Consider the following 19,173-nt stretch of genomic DNA (forward strand, 5'->3'; position numbering starts at 1 on the left):
CTACAAGAGAAGGAAAGCCAATACGAAGGTAAACACAGATAATTGTTAATTGTGATAAGAGCTATGAAAGAAATAGGATGATGGGGTAGATAAATACTGGGGAAGGACGTTTTTATGGAGGAGGTAATATTTGTACAAATATCCAGAGGTTGCCAATGATCCAGCCATGGGAAGAACTAAAAGAATCAAGTTCAAGGCCAGGGAATGAACATTAGGGGCAAGGTAGAAAAGAGCATATTTTAGGAACAGAAAGGAGTACAATATGTCTAGAATCTAGTGATTGAGAGGGAGAGTCTATCAGATGAGGTCAGAGAGAGTAACAACAGGGCCTTACAAGAAATCGTGATCTTATTTCAAGAACGATGGGAAACTATTAAAGTTTTTAAGCAGGGGGTGATATGTGATTTTAATTCCCCCTCCCCCCGCAAAAAAAATCACTCTACTCTTTTGGAACAGGACAAGAGTGGAGACAGGATATCAATTAAGAGACATTTACAGTTGAGCAAGCAACAGTCCCAGAGGTTCAGAATCCGGGCTGAACTGCTGTGCAAAGCTACCCTAGTTTGGTAACTCGGTTAACCAAAGACAGAGAGCAAGAAAAAACAACTTCAGAAGTTAGTGAATTCCTCATGCTCAGTTGGCCTTGTCTTTCTAATGTTTTCCCCACATGTCATAGATGAGACTGAATAAAGGATCCCTCAGAATGTTGAGCTCAGTCCCTGAAGTGCCTTTCTTCAGACCCAATCTTGAGAAGTGAGCCACATTTATGACGGGGGCTTCTCCAGGTCCTTTTCATCAGTTTCTTTCTCTCTTTTGGGGTCTCATGCCCACCCTCAGCAGAATCTGCCCTCCTAACACAGTGCCCCAAAACTCTCTGGACCTTTCTTTCTTTACTTCTCCTTCTTTTCCTCTCCTCAGAGGTCTGCCCTTAGATAGGAAAATAGAAAACTAATCCAGTAACACTAATTGCTACCAACTTAACCATGACTGAGAGCATTTGCACTTGATCCTTATAGCCCATAAGACATGCTATGGAATCTGGATAGTTAAGGGAAGATTTTCTTTTGTTTTGTTTAGTTTTGTTTAGTTTTGTTTTGCGGTACGCGGGCCTCTCACTGTTGTGGCCTCTCCCATTGCGGAGCACAGGCTCCGGACGCGCAGGCTCAGCGGCCATGGCTCACAGGCCCAGCCTCTCCGCGGCATGTGGGATCTTCCCGGACTGGGGCATGAACCCGTGTCCCCCACATCGGCAGGCGGGCTCTCAACCACTGCGCCACCAGGGAAGCCCAGGGAAGATATTCTGAGGCAGAATGTGGCTTCAATTCTATTTTGTGAGTTATCCCACTCTGTCTTCCTAAAGAACTCAGACTAGCCAACAGAGGTTGTCTGAAGAAAAACATTAACTGGAGACACTGTTGATCTTGGACCCTGTGGCCTGGAACAACAGGTAGAGGGACCTGGAGCAACAAAGGGTGGGACTGGCTTTCCATAGAAATCTTAAGAGATGACAGTCCAGGCAGTCCCCAAGTAGAGGGCCCCCTCTTGTCTGGCAGAAGACAAGAGTCCAGAAATAGGCCAGAACAATGGGCCTGGAGGAGGCAAGACTTAAACAGGCTTTTGAAGGGAAGTATAGGATTTGGAGGAGATGATGAATGGCCATGGCATTCTAAACAAGGTGAATGGGGAATTCCCTGGTGATCCAGTGGTTAGAACTCTGCGCTCTGACTGCCAAGGGCCTGGGTTCAATCCCTGGTCGGGGAACTAAAAGTCCCACAAGCCATGTGGCATGGCCAAAAGTAAAAAAAAATAAAAGGTAAACAAGGTGACTGAAGCTCTCACTTGCAAACTAGAAAGTACAAGTCCACAACTCTGCCCCTAACTTGCTCCCTATTTCCCACCCATGATTGTAGAGAGAAAGGCTGAAGGTCAAGCATAAACCCATGTCTGACAACGGCTGATTCTGATTGATGCTGATGGTGCTACCTTTTCCTTCCTTCTCTCCTCTCCTGACCTAGGCAAGCTGGAGTCCACTTAGGGATGAGCAACACTAAGTCACAACCCTGGTCTTGTGAGTTGGATGAACCATATGTTTTATTCTGGTTAAAGGGAAACATCCCATTCAGAGAGAAACGGAACCAACATCTTGGCTTGGCTATAAATAATTGCCTCACTCTTAGAAAGTCTAAAGACCTAAGAGCTCTGAACACTAATCAACATCTCAAAGGGCCATGATCTACCAGGTACAGAGACCAGACCACAGTATAATTTACCTTTTCTTTTTTTCCCCATTATTATATTGTGAGAATGTTTTTAAATATGGAAAATTTCATGTAACCTCCACCCAGAATCATCCATATTTATTACCATATTTGCTTCAAGTCTTTTTTATTTAAAAAAAATTACAGAGAGAATTCCCTGGCAGTCCAGTGGTTAGGATTCTGCGCTTCCACTGCAGGGGGCATGGGTTCCATCCCTGGTCAGAGAACTGAGATCCTGTAAGCCACCTCGGGTGTGGCAAAAAAAAGCCCACAAAAACAAACAATTACAGATAAAGTTAGAGTTTCCCTTACCCCCCAGCTCCAATCCTCATAATTCTTCTATTTCTTTGTCTTTTCCTCCCTACTTATCTTTCTCCTCTCTACTTTCCTTTTCTGCCTGTTTTATTCTCTTGTCATTAATTCTTTTAGTTTTTTCTTTTTTGGCCATGGCTCGCAGTTTGCGGGATCTTTTTTTTTTTTTTTTTAGTTTGCGGGATCTTAATTCCCCCAGCAGGGATAGAACCTGCACCCTCAGCAGTGACAGCACAGAGTCCTAACCACTGGACCACCAGGGAATTCCCTCTTCTCATTAATTCTAAAATCTAGTGAGTTTAATATTTTACATTCTCCTCTCTAAATATGTTTTTTTAAAAAGAAGACTAATTTAAAAGGAGGCTTCTTTAAGGCTCTTGATTACTTTTTGGGTGCATATCTGGTTGCATATCTCAGTTGAAACAGGTTTCCATCCCAAGATAAAAGTTGTGATTATTAAGTTATATGGTGCTTTTTCTTGTATGACTTTTATTTTTTTTAATGTATTTCTTTTTTTAAAAATTTATTTAATTTATTTATTTTTGGCTGAGTTGGGTCTTTGTTGCTGCATGTGGGCTTTCTCTAGTTGCAGCGAGTGGGGAGCTACTCTTTGGTGCAGTGTGCGGGCTTCTCATTGCAGTGGCTTCTCTTGTTGCGGAGCACGGGCTCTAGGCGTGCGGGCTTCGGTAGTTGTGGCATGTGGGCTCAGTAGTTGTGGCACACGGGCTTACTTGCTCCACAGCATGTGAGATCTTCCCGGACCAGGGCTCGAACCCGTGTCCCCTGCATTGGCAGGCGGATTCTTAACCACTGCACCACCAGGGAAATCCTTGTATAACTTTTACTGTTTTGGTTTTTTGTGTGTGTTTTTTTGTGGTATGCAGGCCTCTCACTGTTGTGGCCTCTCCCGTTGCAGAGCACAGGCTCCGGACGTGCAGGCTCAACGGCCATGGCTCACGGGCCCACTCGCTCCATGGCACGTGGGATCCCCCCAGACTGGGGCACGAACCCGCGCCCCCTGCATCGGCAGGCGGACTCCCAACCACTGCGCCACCAGGGAAGCCCCCTTGTATGACTTTTAAATTGCCTTTACAATGTCTAGAATTCTAAAGATATTTAAAGCAACTTGCAGCATTAGAATGAATTTTTGGCCTCTCAATGTTACAGCTTTGAGGAAAAACACTCAACAGGCTATCTCAGTTCTGGTTGTGTCAGCTTAAAATTAAAATCATTTTTAAATTATAAAATCTCATGACTTAGGCCATATATTACTATCCTTACCAGACTTGGCTGTAAATCACTGTCTATTTCCAGAAATCAGATTTATTCTCAGAGGGCAAATTCTTACCATCAAAAGGAACATTCAACAGAATGTGTTACATCCTCTCTGAAGGGGATGCTGCTCATTTAGAATCACCCCAAGTCGTGTTACTGAACTCAAGTCCAGCTGCTTGCTGCTCTAAAATTAATAGTCGAGAGGCAAGTGTTAGTAGAAACAGAAAATGTTGCTTTTAATCAGAAAGCCAGCATTCTGGGGAGAAGGTGGAATCAACTCCGAAGATTCTGATCATCCATGAAAGTTTTGTTTTGTTTTGTTTTGTTTGCGGTACGCGGGCCTCTCACTGTTGTGGCCTCTCCCGTTGCGGAGCACAGGCTCCGGACACGCAGGCTCAGTGGCCATGGCTCACGGGCCCAGCCGCTCCGCGGCATGTGGGATCTTCCCGGACTGGGGCACGAACCCATGTCCCCTGCATCGGCAGGCGGACTCTCAACCACTGCGCCACCAGGGAAGCCCCATGAAAGTTTTTAAAGGGAAAAGGGGAAGTAATCTCAGTTAATCATTGAGATAGGGAATCAGACTCATCGCCATCTCCCCCAGTGTGCAGGCTTGTCAGCTACTTGTGATCTTTCTTTAGATGATATATTTTTCACACAATTTGTGAGATTACTGAAGGGGAAGCTAAGGAAGAGATTTGGTCATCTGTTAATTACTTATTCTTCATTTCTACTTCTTTGATCTACAGAAAAAACCAACAGATTAGGCAAGGTATTGTGTGATCAAAAGATTTGAAAGGTGTGCTTGGGCTGGAGATGAGTAGAGCATGGGGGTGTCTGGCTTAAGGTTAGTTACATTATAGCTTTGCTAAATTGACAAGACCAAAGAGGCGTCCTCCAGAGAGCTCTTTCCTGCCAAAAGCTGCTTATACTCAGAGTTAGAAGAGACCTTAAACATCTAATCCAAATCCTTTTTTGTACAAGTGAAGAAAAAGATGCCCACAGAGAGAAAGTAACTTGCCAGAAGTCCCACAGTGAATTCCTGGCAGGGCTGGGTCTAGAACCCCTGTCCATTCTTTGGTGTCTGCTCCACTGAGATGTCTGATGCCTGGAGCACTAGTAAGACAGCTGCAGAGGATGTCTAGAAGCAGTCTCATCATTATATAACTTACTGCTGCAACTGCTGAGTGTAATTTAATGTTTCCCCCAATCCGCAAACTTCTTTGTTTTCTCACAAACTTCTTTACAGCCACCATGTCATACCATCAGTGTCAGCTTTCTCAATCTTGTAACCAGAAATGACTTCATGGGTGTGCACTTGAGAAGTTGCATAGGGCCTCACACTTAGAGGGCCTCATGCTTGCTTAGTTTAATGCTCTCCTTGAAATTCTTAATTTTTTAGCACGTGGTCCCACATTTTCATTTTGCACAGAGCCCCACAAATTCGGTAGCCTACCTGTAACTTACATCCTAGGAGATAGGAATGAGAAGGAAAATGGTCTCCCTGTTTTATTAGGAGATTGTAATGAAATACCTAGAACTATCCCCTGGGAGAGGATCAGGAACTTGGCACCTGTACTCCTGACTCCGGCCACTGACTATTTCCCAACCCAGGCCACCCTCCTGGTTTGGATATACAGGACCTAATGATCTCCCCAGTATGAGATTTGGCTTCTTAAGAAAAACTCTAGCCAAATAATTTATTAAAATAGGATAGAAATCTCAGTAATTGGCTTTGGCTATGCACATCTGGCTACCAGTGGCCTGATGGCTGTAAAAGGAAGCCACTCTCTAGGGCAGGAAATTCAAGGAGACTGCCAAAGGGGAAAGGCAGAGGCTGTATGCTGCATAGAGCCATGTGAAAGAGGGAGGAACTGGCAAGAGCAGCACAGAATGTTTGAGCACTCCAGGAGCTGCAGCCCAAAATTGGAAGGAGGCTGAGGAAATTAGAGAGGTTCTTGTTCAACAATAACTCACAAAATCATCCAAGACCCTGTGCAGTTTAACCATCCTCTTTTTTCTGCCTACCCAAGGCATTTATTTCACTTGTACCTCAACTCTAGCACTTCTCTCCTCATTTTTTTTGTTAGTTATTTGTTTGTCTTCCCTGCAGGATTGAAAGCCATCTAAAGGCAGGGACTCTTTATTCATCTTTTTTTTTTTTTTTCTTTTTTTGGCCGCACCATGGTGGCTTGTGGGATCCTAGTTCCCCAACCAGGGATGGAACCCACACCTGCTGCAATGCAAGCGTGGAGTCCTAACCACTGGACTGCCAAGGAATACCCATATTCATTTATATTGAGCATTTAGTAAATTAATTCAATTGAGAGAAACATTTACTGAGGGCTTATTTTGTGCTGAGCTTAGGCACTGGGGCTAGGGGTAGTAGGGAGGGGATGAGCATGGAGATGAATAAGGCACAGGCTCTGCCCTTAATGAGTCTTCAATCTAGAAGAGACAAGGCAAATGAACAAATCATTACAATACAGTGTGTCTAGGGAGGAGAGAATAATTAACTCTCCTGGAGGGGACAGTCAGGCAAGGCTTCCCACAGCATTCAAAAAATTTTTGTTGCTTAATTGGCTGTTCTAGGACAAAACTAAGTAGATAAAACATATTGCCACTCTCCTGCTACCCCAGAAGTTATCAGCACTAATAAGCCTGGGTGAACATTAAGGAATGGGCCGGTAGCCCCATTGGAGCCTCCTAAGCTCAGTCTGGCCAGGCGTTTGTAGTGGATGCGAATCACCAGCTGCCCAGGTGGATGAAAGATGTGTAAGACAGTGGTATCCTTATGCAGCTGCTGAACATCTGGTGTGGGGAATCTAGGTAACTATGAATGAGAGATATTTCTTCTCTGGCCCTGACCCTCAGTATTTGGTACAGCTAGTTTGGCTGGAAACTAAACCACAACAAACATTGTGTGTTACTTCTCCCAGGTTTTGGCATATCAGAAACTGTGGCTGATGAGCCAGAAGAGTTATAGGCTTTGAGAGTGTTCCAGGGCAGAGAAAAATATTGACAATATCCTCTGCTCTCATGTGCCTGTGATTCAGGATGAGGCCGTCAAGTTGCAGGAACATAATATACCAAGAAGGGGTTTTCATTTTAGCTCCTAGAAGCTGAGTGGTTCTGAGTTTTTTAGGGGCCAGAGACACACTTATAGATCCAGAGAAAGCTATGGACCTTCTCCCCAGAAAAATGCACATATGCACAAAATTTTGCAGACAATTTTAGGTTAAGATTCTCTCCTGCTATAATTTCCCTTTCCTCCCAAGTATATGTTTTGTTCCAAAAGACTGGTCAGAGGAAAATCTGCCTCTGTCACCACAAGCCTATATGAGTTGCTCCTCCATGTTGGATGCATACCCAACACTGCTTTGATTCTAGCAGCTTCCTTCTTCACAGGGTTGAGTTTCACCAGACCCCTAGCCATTGGTGCTTGGCAGGACTGATGGAAGCCACTATTACAATCAACTGAGCCCCGTCTCCTCCCCTGCAGTGCCAGCTTGCTGGCTGCCCAGACACCCTGGTTTCCCTCACAGGTGCCACCAGCACAGCCCAGGGCAGGCTGTCAGGACTGCACCTCATTACACCTAGTTTGGTCAGCAGCTAATATTGTTCACTGTCTTCAAGAAGACTGCTGCCTTCACCTCTTCTTCTGTTCTCATCTCTTACTATACCTCTGTCCCAGTAGGTGGTTAGCCATCCCCCATCACTGGAACATTATAACCCTTTCCTTTGCTTTTAGGATCAAGGCCTTTACCCTAAAGGATTAAGATATCAGGCTATCCCAGTGCCATAGCTAAGGGGTTGTATACAGTGTACACTCGGTGTACGCTGCATACTGATACACCGTCTCCTCACCTTACCATACTCAGAGATGCTCTGGACACTGCTGTCTCCCGTATTCCCTCAGTCAGAGCCCTTACACATTAGTACTCATGTGCGCGCACATGTGCGTGCACACACACACATCAACAGCACTCCTGAGGTATATAAACCACTTACATTTAGCCATGACTTTCCATGCCCTCTTTTCCAGAGTTTAATCAGATTCAGTCACACTCATGCATTTATAAATCCCTCAACTCTTAAGGATACACAACAAGTGGCCTTTACAAAATCCTTTGTGCAACTGCTTAATCTCCCCAAAGTCCAGGAAGCAGGAATCAGAAATTATGGATTCATAGAATTTAAAAATAGAAAGGTCTTTAATTCTTTAATTAATTAAACAAATCTTTATTAAATTTCTACTCTGCGCCTCGTAATCTGTACTGAGTCATGTAGTCCTATCCTCTCATTTTGCAGATGAGAAAGCACAGGCCCAAATGGGCCAAGGGTCACACAGCCACTTAACTGGCAGGTATGTCCGTGTAACCTGATTCCCCTTTCTGGATTCTTTATATCCGCATACTGAAGAGAAACTCATCTTAAGTCCTAAGCAGTAACTTAAAGCAGATGATGAGTTTAAGAGGATTTTTTAAAATTCCCAGCATGTTTTTTGGTTAGTTTTATGTCAGTCGTGATAAGGAAAACCCAAAAAAAATAGAATAACTGCATATAATGCCTCTCAATCGATGACATGACTTTTGTGACTTGCCTTAATCGGAGCTTTTCCTTAATCAGAGCTTCTCCCCAACCCATTCCACCATATCTCCATTCTTTCCTTGCTTTTTTTTTTTTCTCATTTCAAGTTGAATTTATTTCTGATTTGTCCTTCTAATTAATACCCACTGATACCAGAGCTCTGCCGCTTGAAAAAAAAAATGGTCTCTTGGGACTTCCCTGGTGGTCCAGTGGTAAAGAATCCGCCTTCCAATGCAGGGGACACGAGTTCGATCCCTGGTCAGGGAAATAAGATCCCACATGCCACAGGGCGACTAAGCCCATGAGCCTCGAGGAGAGAGCCTGAGTGTCCCAAACTACGAAGTCCACGCACTCTTGAACCCCCGCACCACAACGAGAGAGAAAACCTGCACTCCACAACTAGAGAGAAGCCCACATCCCTCAACGAAAATCCCGCGTGCCACAACCAAGACCCGACGCAGCCAAAAAATAAATCAATTAATTAAAAACAAGAAAAATTTTTTTTTTAAAAATTGCTTTTGGAAGAGATTGGGGATACAAAATAAAATCTTATACAAGATTGATCTTATACAAAAATACACATTTAATTTTATGCAACTAATCAAAATATTATCTTGCGATTTCCAATGATTATATTTCTTATTTGTATTCCAGGGGTTATTGCACTGCATCTTTATGAATTCTAGGCAGCATGGTGTAATAGAAAGTTTCAAAACATTATGATAACTACTCAGAATGGATATTTTCCCTCTGTCTCTAATAATCAAAACTTACCAATCCTAACTCTTGTCTCATTAGGACCCAGCCCTGTCCTAAAACGAATCTGAAATCTGATAAATTAATGACAAGTATTATTGGTTGGTAATGGCACAAGTTAACTTTCCCAAGTCACATTTGTCTTTTAATAAGGATCATCAATACCTTTACCCAAAGAAGCAGTTAATTACTTCAATCAGTTAGTAGATATTGAGAGAGCAGACGTGACGTGCTTGCTTGCCTAACAGCCCCTCGCAATTCTCACAATCTAGACAGGGTCAGCAGACTTTTTCTGTGAAAGGCCAGAGAGTAAATATTTTATGCTTTGTGGACCACATAGGGTCTCTGTTGGGTTTTTTTAATAGAACACTTTACAAACGTGAAAACCATTTTTAGCTTGAAGACTGTACAAATGCTACACGAAATATGGAAAGGGCAAACGAATACTGCAGTCATTAACAGCTACAGATTCCGCCTCAGTGGTTAGTAAATAAATGCTTGTATAACAAGCTAAGTACTGTGCTTAGGTCAGAAGTTGTCAGGCTTAAGAAGTGGTAAAGGACGAGCTTTGTATGGGGACCAGGTAGTAGCCAAGCTTGGCTAGGATATATACTTCCTATAGGAAAAGATAAAGCTGGAAAGGAATGTGGAAGGCAGGTTGAGAGGGCTCTGGTGCCTTTTTGAGGCTATGGATTATGTATTTCATTTGGTAGTCAGGGTAACCCCTGCAGAGGAATAGAATGCTTGGAACCAGCAGCAGCCTCTTAATTGGTTTTCCTTCCTTTCAGTCTTGTCCCCTCCATCTCCTCACCCCAGTCAGAGGGATCTTTCTACAATGCAAATCTGAACAAGTCCCTCCCCCTATTCAAAACTTTTCATTCATTTTCCATCGACCTTAAGATATTGTTTAGGGCTTCCCTGGTGGCGCAGTCGTTGAGAGTCCGCCTGCCGATGCAGGGCACACGGGTTCGTGTCCCGGTCCGGGAAGATCCCACATGCCGCGGAGCGGCTGGGCCCGTGAGCCATGGCCGCTGAGCCTGCGCGTCTGGAGTCTGTGCTCCGCAGCCGGAGAGGCCACAACAGTGAGAGGCCCACGTACCGCTAAAAAAAAAAAAAAAAAAAAAGATATTGTTCAAACTCCTTACCATGGTTTACAAGTCCCATCATGATCTGGCCCCTGCTTCCATCTCCTGTTATGTTTATTTGCCAACCTTACTGATCTTTTCTAGTTCCTCAAATGCACCATCCTCTCTTGCCTTTGGATCTTCATGTATATGGTTCTCAGTGTCTGCAACACTGCCATCACCACCTCCACTCTCCTCTTCAACATGGATAAGTCCAAATCAGCCCTCTGTTTTCAGCTTCAATACAACATGCTTCAAGAGACCTTCCCTAGTCCATGCACTAGTTGAGGTCTCCCATAGCACAAGCTTTATTAGAATAACTTATTTAACTTGTCAGTCATCCCTGATAGAATGTAAGCTCTGTAAGGACAGGCATCATTGTGTATCTTTTTTTTTTTTTTTTTTTTTTTGCGGTACGCGGGCCTCTCACTGTTGTGGCCTCTCCCGTTGCAGACCACAGGCTCCGGACGCGCAGGCTCAGCGGCCATGGCTCACGGGCCCAGCCGCTCCGCGGCATGTGGGATCCTCCCGGACAGGGGCACGAACTCGTGTCCCCTGCATCGGCAGGCAGACTCTCAACCACTGCGCCACCAGGGAAGCCCCTTGATCACTATTTTTACCCAAGAATCTAGCATAGCACTGGTTCATAGTTGGTACTTAACAAATATTTTTTAACTAGATGAATGAATGTAGGTATGAATGAATGAATGAATGAAAGGAAATGGGGCTTTATTTAAAAGGAAGCTTAGTCTGGTTATATGTTCTAGAGTTGAGGAGGCCAGTGAGGAGGCTCTTATGGAAGACCAAGTGGGAGGAACTAGGCTGCACGGACAGGAGGAATGGAAAGGGAGGGAGGGTTGTGAGAATTGGGGGGAGTGAAAATCACTAGAACTTAATGACTGATTGACTGGGTGTGGGCAACAAGAGAGAAGGAGAAATTGCTCTCCAAGCTGAGAGCCCAGCAGCATCATTAGAGAGAGAGAGAGGGAGTCCTGCTAGGAAGAAGGGTCCAAGTTACTGCTTGGGGCTGGTCACTGTGCCAGGTTCATGGTCACAAAAACGAGTAAAACATGACCTTTTTTTTATCAAGTGGGAGAGACAAACACAAACAATGTGATAAAGTATTTGACAGAGAACAGTACAAAGTTCTGAGAAGCAGAGGATGGAGCAAATTACTATGCCTCAGTCCCCAGACTTTCCTGATAAATGTTTGTTTGGGTTAACTATTGCTGATAGGGACTAGAAACCTCTGAGATGGAACTGCATGGAGCTGGGAAACGTAGGGCCTCAAAAAATGTTTTGGGCTCTAGGGCCTGAGGAGAAGTATTGTCCCACCACACAAAAAAGATGTGAACTGCTTGAAAAACCTCTGTATTGCCTCTTTCTGTTTTATACATTGGGATTCTTCAAGTCATTGTTTATTTGAAGAAAGAGCTCCCCTGCTAAATGAATGCAAACCATTCACCTAGCCCACTCCCCTCATTTTACCAAAAAGAAAATTAGAGTCCATTAAAAAGAAAAAAAAGAATGGATTTGTCCAAAGTCACGCCTTTACTAATGCTTAAGCCAAGACAAGAACTCAGAGGTCCTGACTCCGAGCCCAGTGCTCATTCTGTTGACTCACTACCAGGCTTTGAGAAAGAAAATTGGTGGCCAGTTCATGATAGGCAAATAAATGCCCATTGATGAAAGGAGCTGAAGGAATCAGAAGAAATGGAGTGAGGGCTGAGAGAGGTAGAGGACGAACTTCAAAAGGAAGGGACTGTCCCCTCTACCTTTAAGAAGTTTAGAATGAGGTTGGGGGCTGGCTATTTGGGTCCTCCTTCTCCTGGAATGTAACAGAAATGGAGAAAATTTTACTCTAAGCAATCTGAGGGCTGGGAGGAATAGGCTAGAAATTGCCAGGCTGAGCCCAGGAATGGGCAGGACCAGCACGAGCAGATTGTTTTATTCTCTTCTCACCCACTATGCCTTATGGCAGGGCCAGAGAACCTTGGCAAAGCAGTCTCAGCTTTTTCCCAGAACAGAAAGAACACGCACAGGGTGGGTGAGGAGTAGGGATTCCACACTCAGAGAAGATGAAGATGCTGTTGAAGCTGTGAGCCCTCACTAAGCCAAACCTAGACATTCATGGGAAGAAATCCGCTCTGGGATCTGTCTGGTTCATCAAAATCCAGCTAGCAATAAATCGATAAATATAGTTAGCCTATTTGAACAGGTCCATCCTATCCTCCTGACGCAAACCATATCTGCATTTATTTCCTCTGGATGTCGGAATATAGCATACGCAATGACTTACACACTTGTCCAAAAAAGCCATTTATCCCTACACCGTCTCATTTAGTCTTAACTCATGAGCCTTGTTCTCTGCACTTCAGTAAGACCTCTGCCACTGTGAGGCATTACTGGGGACCTTTCAACAACTCTGCCCAAGCCTAGGGTCTCCTGGGGCTACTGACTTAAAAAACCCCAGCGCCCCACCCTCTGGAAGGCAGAGACCAATTGCAATGCATTCCTTTTCTCCTTACATCGATCTCCCTCCCTTTTTTAAAAAATTATTTATTTATTTATTTATTTATTTATTTATTTATGGCTGTGTTGGGTCTTCATTGCTGCGCGCGGGCTTTCTCTAGTTGGGGCAAGTGGGAGCTACTCTTCATTGCTGTGCACGGCCTTCTCGTTGTGGTGGCTTCTCTTGTTGCGGAGCACAGGCTCTAGGCGTGCGGGCTTCAGTAGTTGTGGCTCACGGGCTCAGTAGTTGTGGCTCACGGGCTTAGTTGCTCCATAGCATGTGGGATGTTCCCGGACCAGGGATCGAACCCATGTCCCCTGCATTGGCAGGCAGGTTCTTAACCACTGCACCCCCAGAGAAGTCCCTCCCTCCCTTTCTTGTCTTTCTTTCTTCCTCTCCCATCTCTCCTTTTCTCTCTTCTTCCTTCATCAGTTCCCCTTCCCCGTCCTAAGCCTTGCTGGTCCTCCAGCTCCCCTGGGACACTGGGGTGTGGAATGGGGTCAGAGCACCAGCCCAAAGAAAGCAGGAGGGCACATCCATTTGCCAGGACCCCTGGCCCACCTGACTGCCTTCTCTGTCCCACTCAGGCCTCCCGGAATGGATGTCACACGCCTCCTCCTGGCTACCCTGCTGGTCTGCCTGTGCTTCCTCACTGCCTACAGCCACCTGGCACCTGAGGAAAAGCCCAGAGATGAAAGGAGCCTAAGGAGCAACTCTTCCATGAACCTGTTGGATTTCCCTTCTGTCTCTATTGTGGGTAGGTAGCCTAGCCTGGGGCCCAGCCTCCAGGCTCTGGCCCAAGAGAACTGCAGGATGTCAAACACACTCCCCAAGCTGATACCAGGATCTACTGCCATAGGTCAGAGCTCCTTCGTGCTCATTCCTCAAAACAATCCTGGAGGAATAAAGTGCCCCTTAACTCATTTGGTTTGGGAAAGCCCTGCCTGCCACCAATCGAATACGCAGCTTAGCATGTTAGAGGCTCTGAGAAACCTTAAAGTCATGACAATTGGTGAATTTGGTTTAACTTACCATTTCTGAAACTTAATGAGTCACGGAACTCCTATCAATGGTAAAAATTTTAGAAAATGCTGCAGAATATAACCAAGTCTGGGATGAACTAGTCCTTTCATGCCAGGGTTGAGAATTGAAAATGACTGCTTGGGAGAAAATATCAGGGGCATTAGAGCCTGGCATGGAGATCTTCTGGCTCGACTTCATCTGACAATAATAATAATAACATATATACTTATTTTGTGCTAGGCACTGTGAAGTGAGTATTATTTTTATTCCTATTTTATTTCACAGCTAGGTAAATTAAGTCTTAGAAAAGTTAAGTAACTAACACACAGTTCTTAATCGGCAGAGCCAGAATTCAAACCCAGGTGTTTAACTCCAGAACCTAAGCTCAAAACTAAAATTCCTTGCTGACTTGTCTCTCACTTCAAAAAGAGGATATTCTAGATATATCAGGGAAGGGACTGGGGCACATTAACATTGATTGATCACCTTCAGTGTGTCAGACTTTCTGCTTTATAAACATACCTCATTTATCCTCAAGACAACTCTTCAAGGTAGGTATTACAGTATCCTACTTGCAGATGAGAAAACCAAGTCTTAAGGAGATTAAGTAGGTTGCTCAAGACCACAAAGCTGTTATATCGCAGAGTCAGGATTCAAATCAGGTATGACTGGCTCCAAAGCTCTGAGAAATGGAAAATAGGGATACAGGAAAAACAAGTCCATCCATGTACAAGACACTGAGTCCATTTTCCAGGGCCACCTTTGCTTTCCCTCAGAGGACTCTGCTCCCAGTCTCTGGCTCCAGGTCTGCAGCCAGGCTAACGAGAACCTGCTGGCCTAAGTCCCAAGATGTGATCTATCCAGCCAACCCTTCATCTTCTCCCCTACCCTGGGGCTTCCTGGAGCCCCCTCTGCTCCTCCCACTTCATTGCAGCTCAGGGCCCTCAGAGACTGGTTTTGCTCCTTCTCTCTTTGAAGCACAGAACAAGAAATCCAAAAAGATCAGCAGAAAAGAAGCGGAAAAAAAAAGATCTTCCAAGGTAGGCCTGGGAGCTCACATTGTTGGGGTGGGACTGGACTTAAAGGGAGAGGATCCCCAAGCTCTGGCTAGGAACTAAATAAAAGATATCCCAGGCCTACATGCCCACAAGAAACTGAAAGCTACCCAAACTTCCTGGCCTCAAGCCCTGAACCAGACCCCCAGGAGCTGAGGCCCAGAAAGCTAAGGTTCACTGAGCAAAATAGCTTACCTGCTAAAAAGCATCTTCCTATATACTAGCTCACACCCTGCCTGAAATTTCACCATCACTCATTCTTTTGGATGAATGCAATGTTTCCCAAACCTCAGTCATTTCAGAACCATTTCCACAACTTTTACCATATCTGAGTTTCACCTATTTAATATATTTGTTTAAAATTAAAACTTTAATTTTAAAACTTTTCTATCATGGTTATATAGTTATTTAAAAACCTATATAACCAATATAGAAAACCAGTATCACTTGACATAAATAGAAAGTAACCCTAAAAATAAGTAAAATGAAAATAAAACCTTGTTTTTTGAAAACTCAGTTCCTCAATTGCACTAGACACATTTCAGGTACTCAGCAGCCACATATGGCTGACTGGTGGCTGCCTGTATTGGACAGCACAGCAAAGAATGTCCCCAGAAAAGGGAGTAGCAAACTCAAAGCTCCCGCAGTAGGAACTCATTTCTTGTGTTCGGTGCACAGAAGGCAGTGTGGTAAGGACCGGTGGGAGAGGTGGGAGGGCCAAACCACAGAGGGCCTCAAGGACCAAAGTAACGGGGAGGAGGGTGTGCTTTAAGCCCGAGTGTGATGCCATCATAGGTCTTCTGAGAGGTCCCTTTTGTGCACTGGAGGTCGGACTGTAAGGGGGCAAAAGCCGCAGACAGGGGCCTAGCCCAGGGTAGCAGCGGTAGTGAAGCAGTGGGTAGACTCCAGATCTATTGTGAAGGCAGAACTGACAGGGATTGTGGCTACACTGGAAGGGGAAGACAACAGAGACGGTAGTTAAAAACGGTGGAGCTGAGTGGGATGCCCTAGGGAGAGAAGAGGCCAGGCCGGAGCCAGTTAAGTTTTGATGAAGTGGGGCATTGTTGGGGGAGCAGGCGGGGACCCGCTGGGATGCCCTGTGGGCATCAGTCGAGCGGGCGGTGGGCAGAAGGTGGGGATGTCTGGTCGGGGGCCTCCATAGTCCAAGGAGTCTCCAGGCAGAGGTGAGGACGAGTGGGGCGGACGTGGACTGCTCGGGCAGACCCGGCGTTTCCCCGCAGAAAAAGGCTTCGATGAAGAAGGTGGCACAGCCCCGGCCCCCGCCGCCCGGCCCCTGCGTGGCCAGCCGCGACAGCTGCAAGCCGCCGGCGCCCGCCTGCTGCGACCCGTGCGCCTTCTGCCAGTGCCGCTTCTTCCGCAGCGCCTGTTCCTGCCGCGTGCTCAACCCCACCTGCTGAGCGCGCCTCTGGGTGGTGGGCGGGGTGGGGCGGGGCTTCCACGGGCGGGGCTCCCCGGACGGGCCCTTCTGGGGCGGGCAATCTCTAGTAGGTGTGACTACCTAAAACAGGGAGTGGGCGTAGCTACTGACGTTGGGCGGAGCTTTTAGGAGGCGGGGCTTCAAGGAGACTTGGCTTGGGCTGGGCTAAAATCCAAATATATATAGGCTATTGAAAGGTGTGTGGCTGTTTCTTTAAAGAACCCGAAAGATCCTTTTCCCTTCGCCGAGTCCCCTTCACCGCAGAAGTTCCGCGGGCTGCGCACTTGCTCTCTCCTGGTCCTGGGGAAACGTGGTTACCTGGCCCTGAGGCTGCTCTCCTGGTAAGCCCATCTCTGGGTGTGGCCGCCAGAGACAATGCTGCCCCCTTCCTTTAAGCCTGGGAACACCCGAAGCTGCCTCCAAAACCAGGGAGGCAGAAAGGAACCATCAAGGAACTACCTTTCAGTGTTTCACCCTTTCCCCCTTCTAAGAATCTCCCCTCAGCGCCCCCAAAACAAGAAAGGCTACAACTCCATACACAGTCTCACTGGGCTGTCTGTCCTAAGGAGTCTGCGGATACAAATTGGGGTGGCTGATTGTGACTGGGCATTGCTCTGGCCTGAGGACCCTAGAGCCTTACTTAGGAGGCTCCCCCAAAATGGCTAGCCTAAGAGACAAATAAAGAAGGGCGGTAGTCTACTGGAGGGGTCTGAGGACCTCAAAGAATCAAAGGAAAAGCCATACAACAAGCCTCGGAAAGGATAGGATTCTGAGGGATGTGAAAGGAGCCAGGTCAAAGTAAACAATGGGCAATGTTTTCAGGGCAAGACTATGGGATAAGTCACCTCCAACAGCTTCAGTTCTTGCATGGGACCATTCATAATTCAAATGCCCTAGAAAGAGAATCTGATTGAGTTTTCCCACTCCCAGGCTAAATGAACACTGATCATTGGTCCCTAGCCATTTTTAATTCTGAAAACCTAGAGTTTGGGCTCTCCCAAGTAGGAAACAGGTGTTCAGGAATCCTTCCTCACTCCCTGTCCCAGCTCTGTCAGCCAGGAAGGAGGCAGTGGGCCTGGGTGTGGTGAGTAGGCAGCAACTTTTGTCCTGGATTATCAGGGGCCTGTCTCCTAGTGTCCCAAACTGTTGCCTGAGATTCTAAGATATTCTGAGTCTGTGGGAAACTGAAATGCAGCATTTTATCTCTGGAAGGACCCTGGGAGGTGCTGTTTTGGGGAGAGAGGTGGTAAAGGTAGGAACAGGGTCTGTGTGGGCACAGTCACATGAAAACTCCCAGCACCTTGAGAGGAAAGGGTTCTAAATGACATCACCTACTTGCCCTGCTTGGCTGAGGGTATCCCTGCCAGTAGAAAAGCTGAGGTTTCACCTGTCAGCGTCTCCCAGAGCTGGAGCTCTTCCCCAAGGAATCACTATAAGAAAGAAGAAACTGCAAACGATGGTGATGTAAGAAGATAATTTTTTTTAATAATAATAACAAGGCCTGCCTGTACATGAGAAAGAGTCTAGAAAGAGGCTATGTGACAGAATAATGCGGAGCAGTTGCCTCAGCCCTGGTAACCACCATGTATCTCGGTCCTTGGAGGTGAGGACAGTGGGGCTCCGGGGTCAGCACAGATGGGGCCACCTCCCCTGACGCACTTGTCAACTTACAATCTTCCCTCTTTCAAATGTTTTAAAACTCCCTCCTTTCCAAGGACCTTTCTCAACTGGAGACCCTTGTTGTGCCTGCAGTGACATAAGCAGTATGGAATGGAGGAGGCAAACATCAGACCCTGGACCGGACAGAGCTCAAGCCACCTAGATGGAGCACACACACAAAAAGATGGGTGCTCCAGGCTAGGCTGGGGACACGATTCTGCACATTGGGAAAGTCTGTGTTTCTCTGGGCTTCTATTTACTTGTCTGTAAAATGGGATATAATCACTCTTGCTGTTCTTGTTATAAATCTGAAATAGTGTTGCTTCTTATACCTTAACACAACAATCAACATACACACACAGACACAGAAAAGCTACCAGTTGCTTGTTTTTGTTTTCTGTCAATTTGGCTGCATGTCCACAGGGCAATAACCTTTTGTTCCTTGTACCACAGTTGCTGCTGAGTAAATGTCATCAGTAATTAGAATATTGGGAATATACTGCAGCCGCTGCTCCTGTGTTTTCCAGACATTGCTCACCTACCAGGCACCATTTGGCCCCCTATGAGTGAGGCCAGAGATGCAAAGCCAAAGACCCAGTCCATTAGTGACAAAACTACTAGGCTGCTGAGTCCAAACAACCGCATGGAAGCCCAACCCATTCACTCATTCAGCAAACGTGTATTGAGCACGTACTAGGTGCCAGGCATTGTGCCAGGTGCTGTGAATACTGTGGTGAACAAGTCCAATCCTCTCTTTACAGAGCTCATGGTCCAGTGGACCATGACCACCAGCCCTTGTTAAAGGTAAGAACCATTGTTAGCATGTTTGGTCTGTTCCCTCAGACTCTCAGTTCTTACTTCTGTTGACTCAGATCCCTGGTTAGGTATTTATCTGCCCAAGTTCCCTTTCAGCTTGAGAGCCTAAGATTCATCCACCTTTTCAGAATTCCTCCTCAAGCCTTAGGGTCCTGAGAGAATGGTTCTGGGTCTCTGCAAAATCCTGCCTGAGTGACCAGAATTGAAATACATCTGTGACTCAGAGTTGCGAAGATCTGGGACACACACACCCTATTTCCCACACCATTATTCATATTTCTCTCCCCCCTGCCCCACACACACACGAAGTGCAAAGGTGAATTCTGTCCTAGATATATTTGTTCTACTTTTGTGG

The 19,173-nt window shown here is 45.9% G+C and overlaps 1 protein-coding gene across 2 annotated transcripts in view; it reads left to right on the top strand.

Moving 5' to 3' along the window:
* Positions 1-16,539, top strand: part of LOC109552655 (agouti-signaling protein) — a 196,710-nt gene extending 180,171 nt beyond the window's left edge. Inside the window, exons 11-13 of one of the 2 annotated variants that reach the window (XM_073792897.1) lie at positions 13,415-13,584; positions 14,829-14,890; positions 16,147-16,539. In XM_073792897.1, coding sequence (XP_073648998.1) covers positions 13,425-13,584; positions 14,829-14,890; positions 16,147-16,323 — 399 coding nt within the window. In that variant the 5' untranslated portion in view covers positions 13,415-13,424 and the 3' untranslated portion in view covers positions 16,324-16,539. Of the gene's footprint in view, positions 1-13,414; positions 13,585-13,677; positions 14,891-16,146 lie in introns of those variants that run through there. The other variant, XM_019950673.2, reaches the window with a different exon arrangement.
* Positions 16,540-19,173: the final 2,634 nt, after the last annotated feature.

The sequence above is a fragment of the Tursiops truncatus genome, chromosome 15 (genome assembly GCF_011762595.2).
Source record: "Tursiops truncatus isolate mTurTru1 chromosome 15, mTurTru1.mat.Y, whole genome shotgun sequence".
Taxonomy (NCBI): domain Eukaryota; kingdom Metazoa; phylum Chordata; class Mammalia; order Artiodactyla; family Delphinidae; genus Tursiops; species Tursiops truncatus.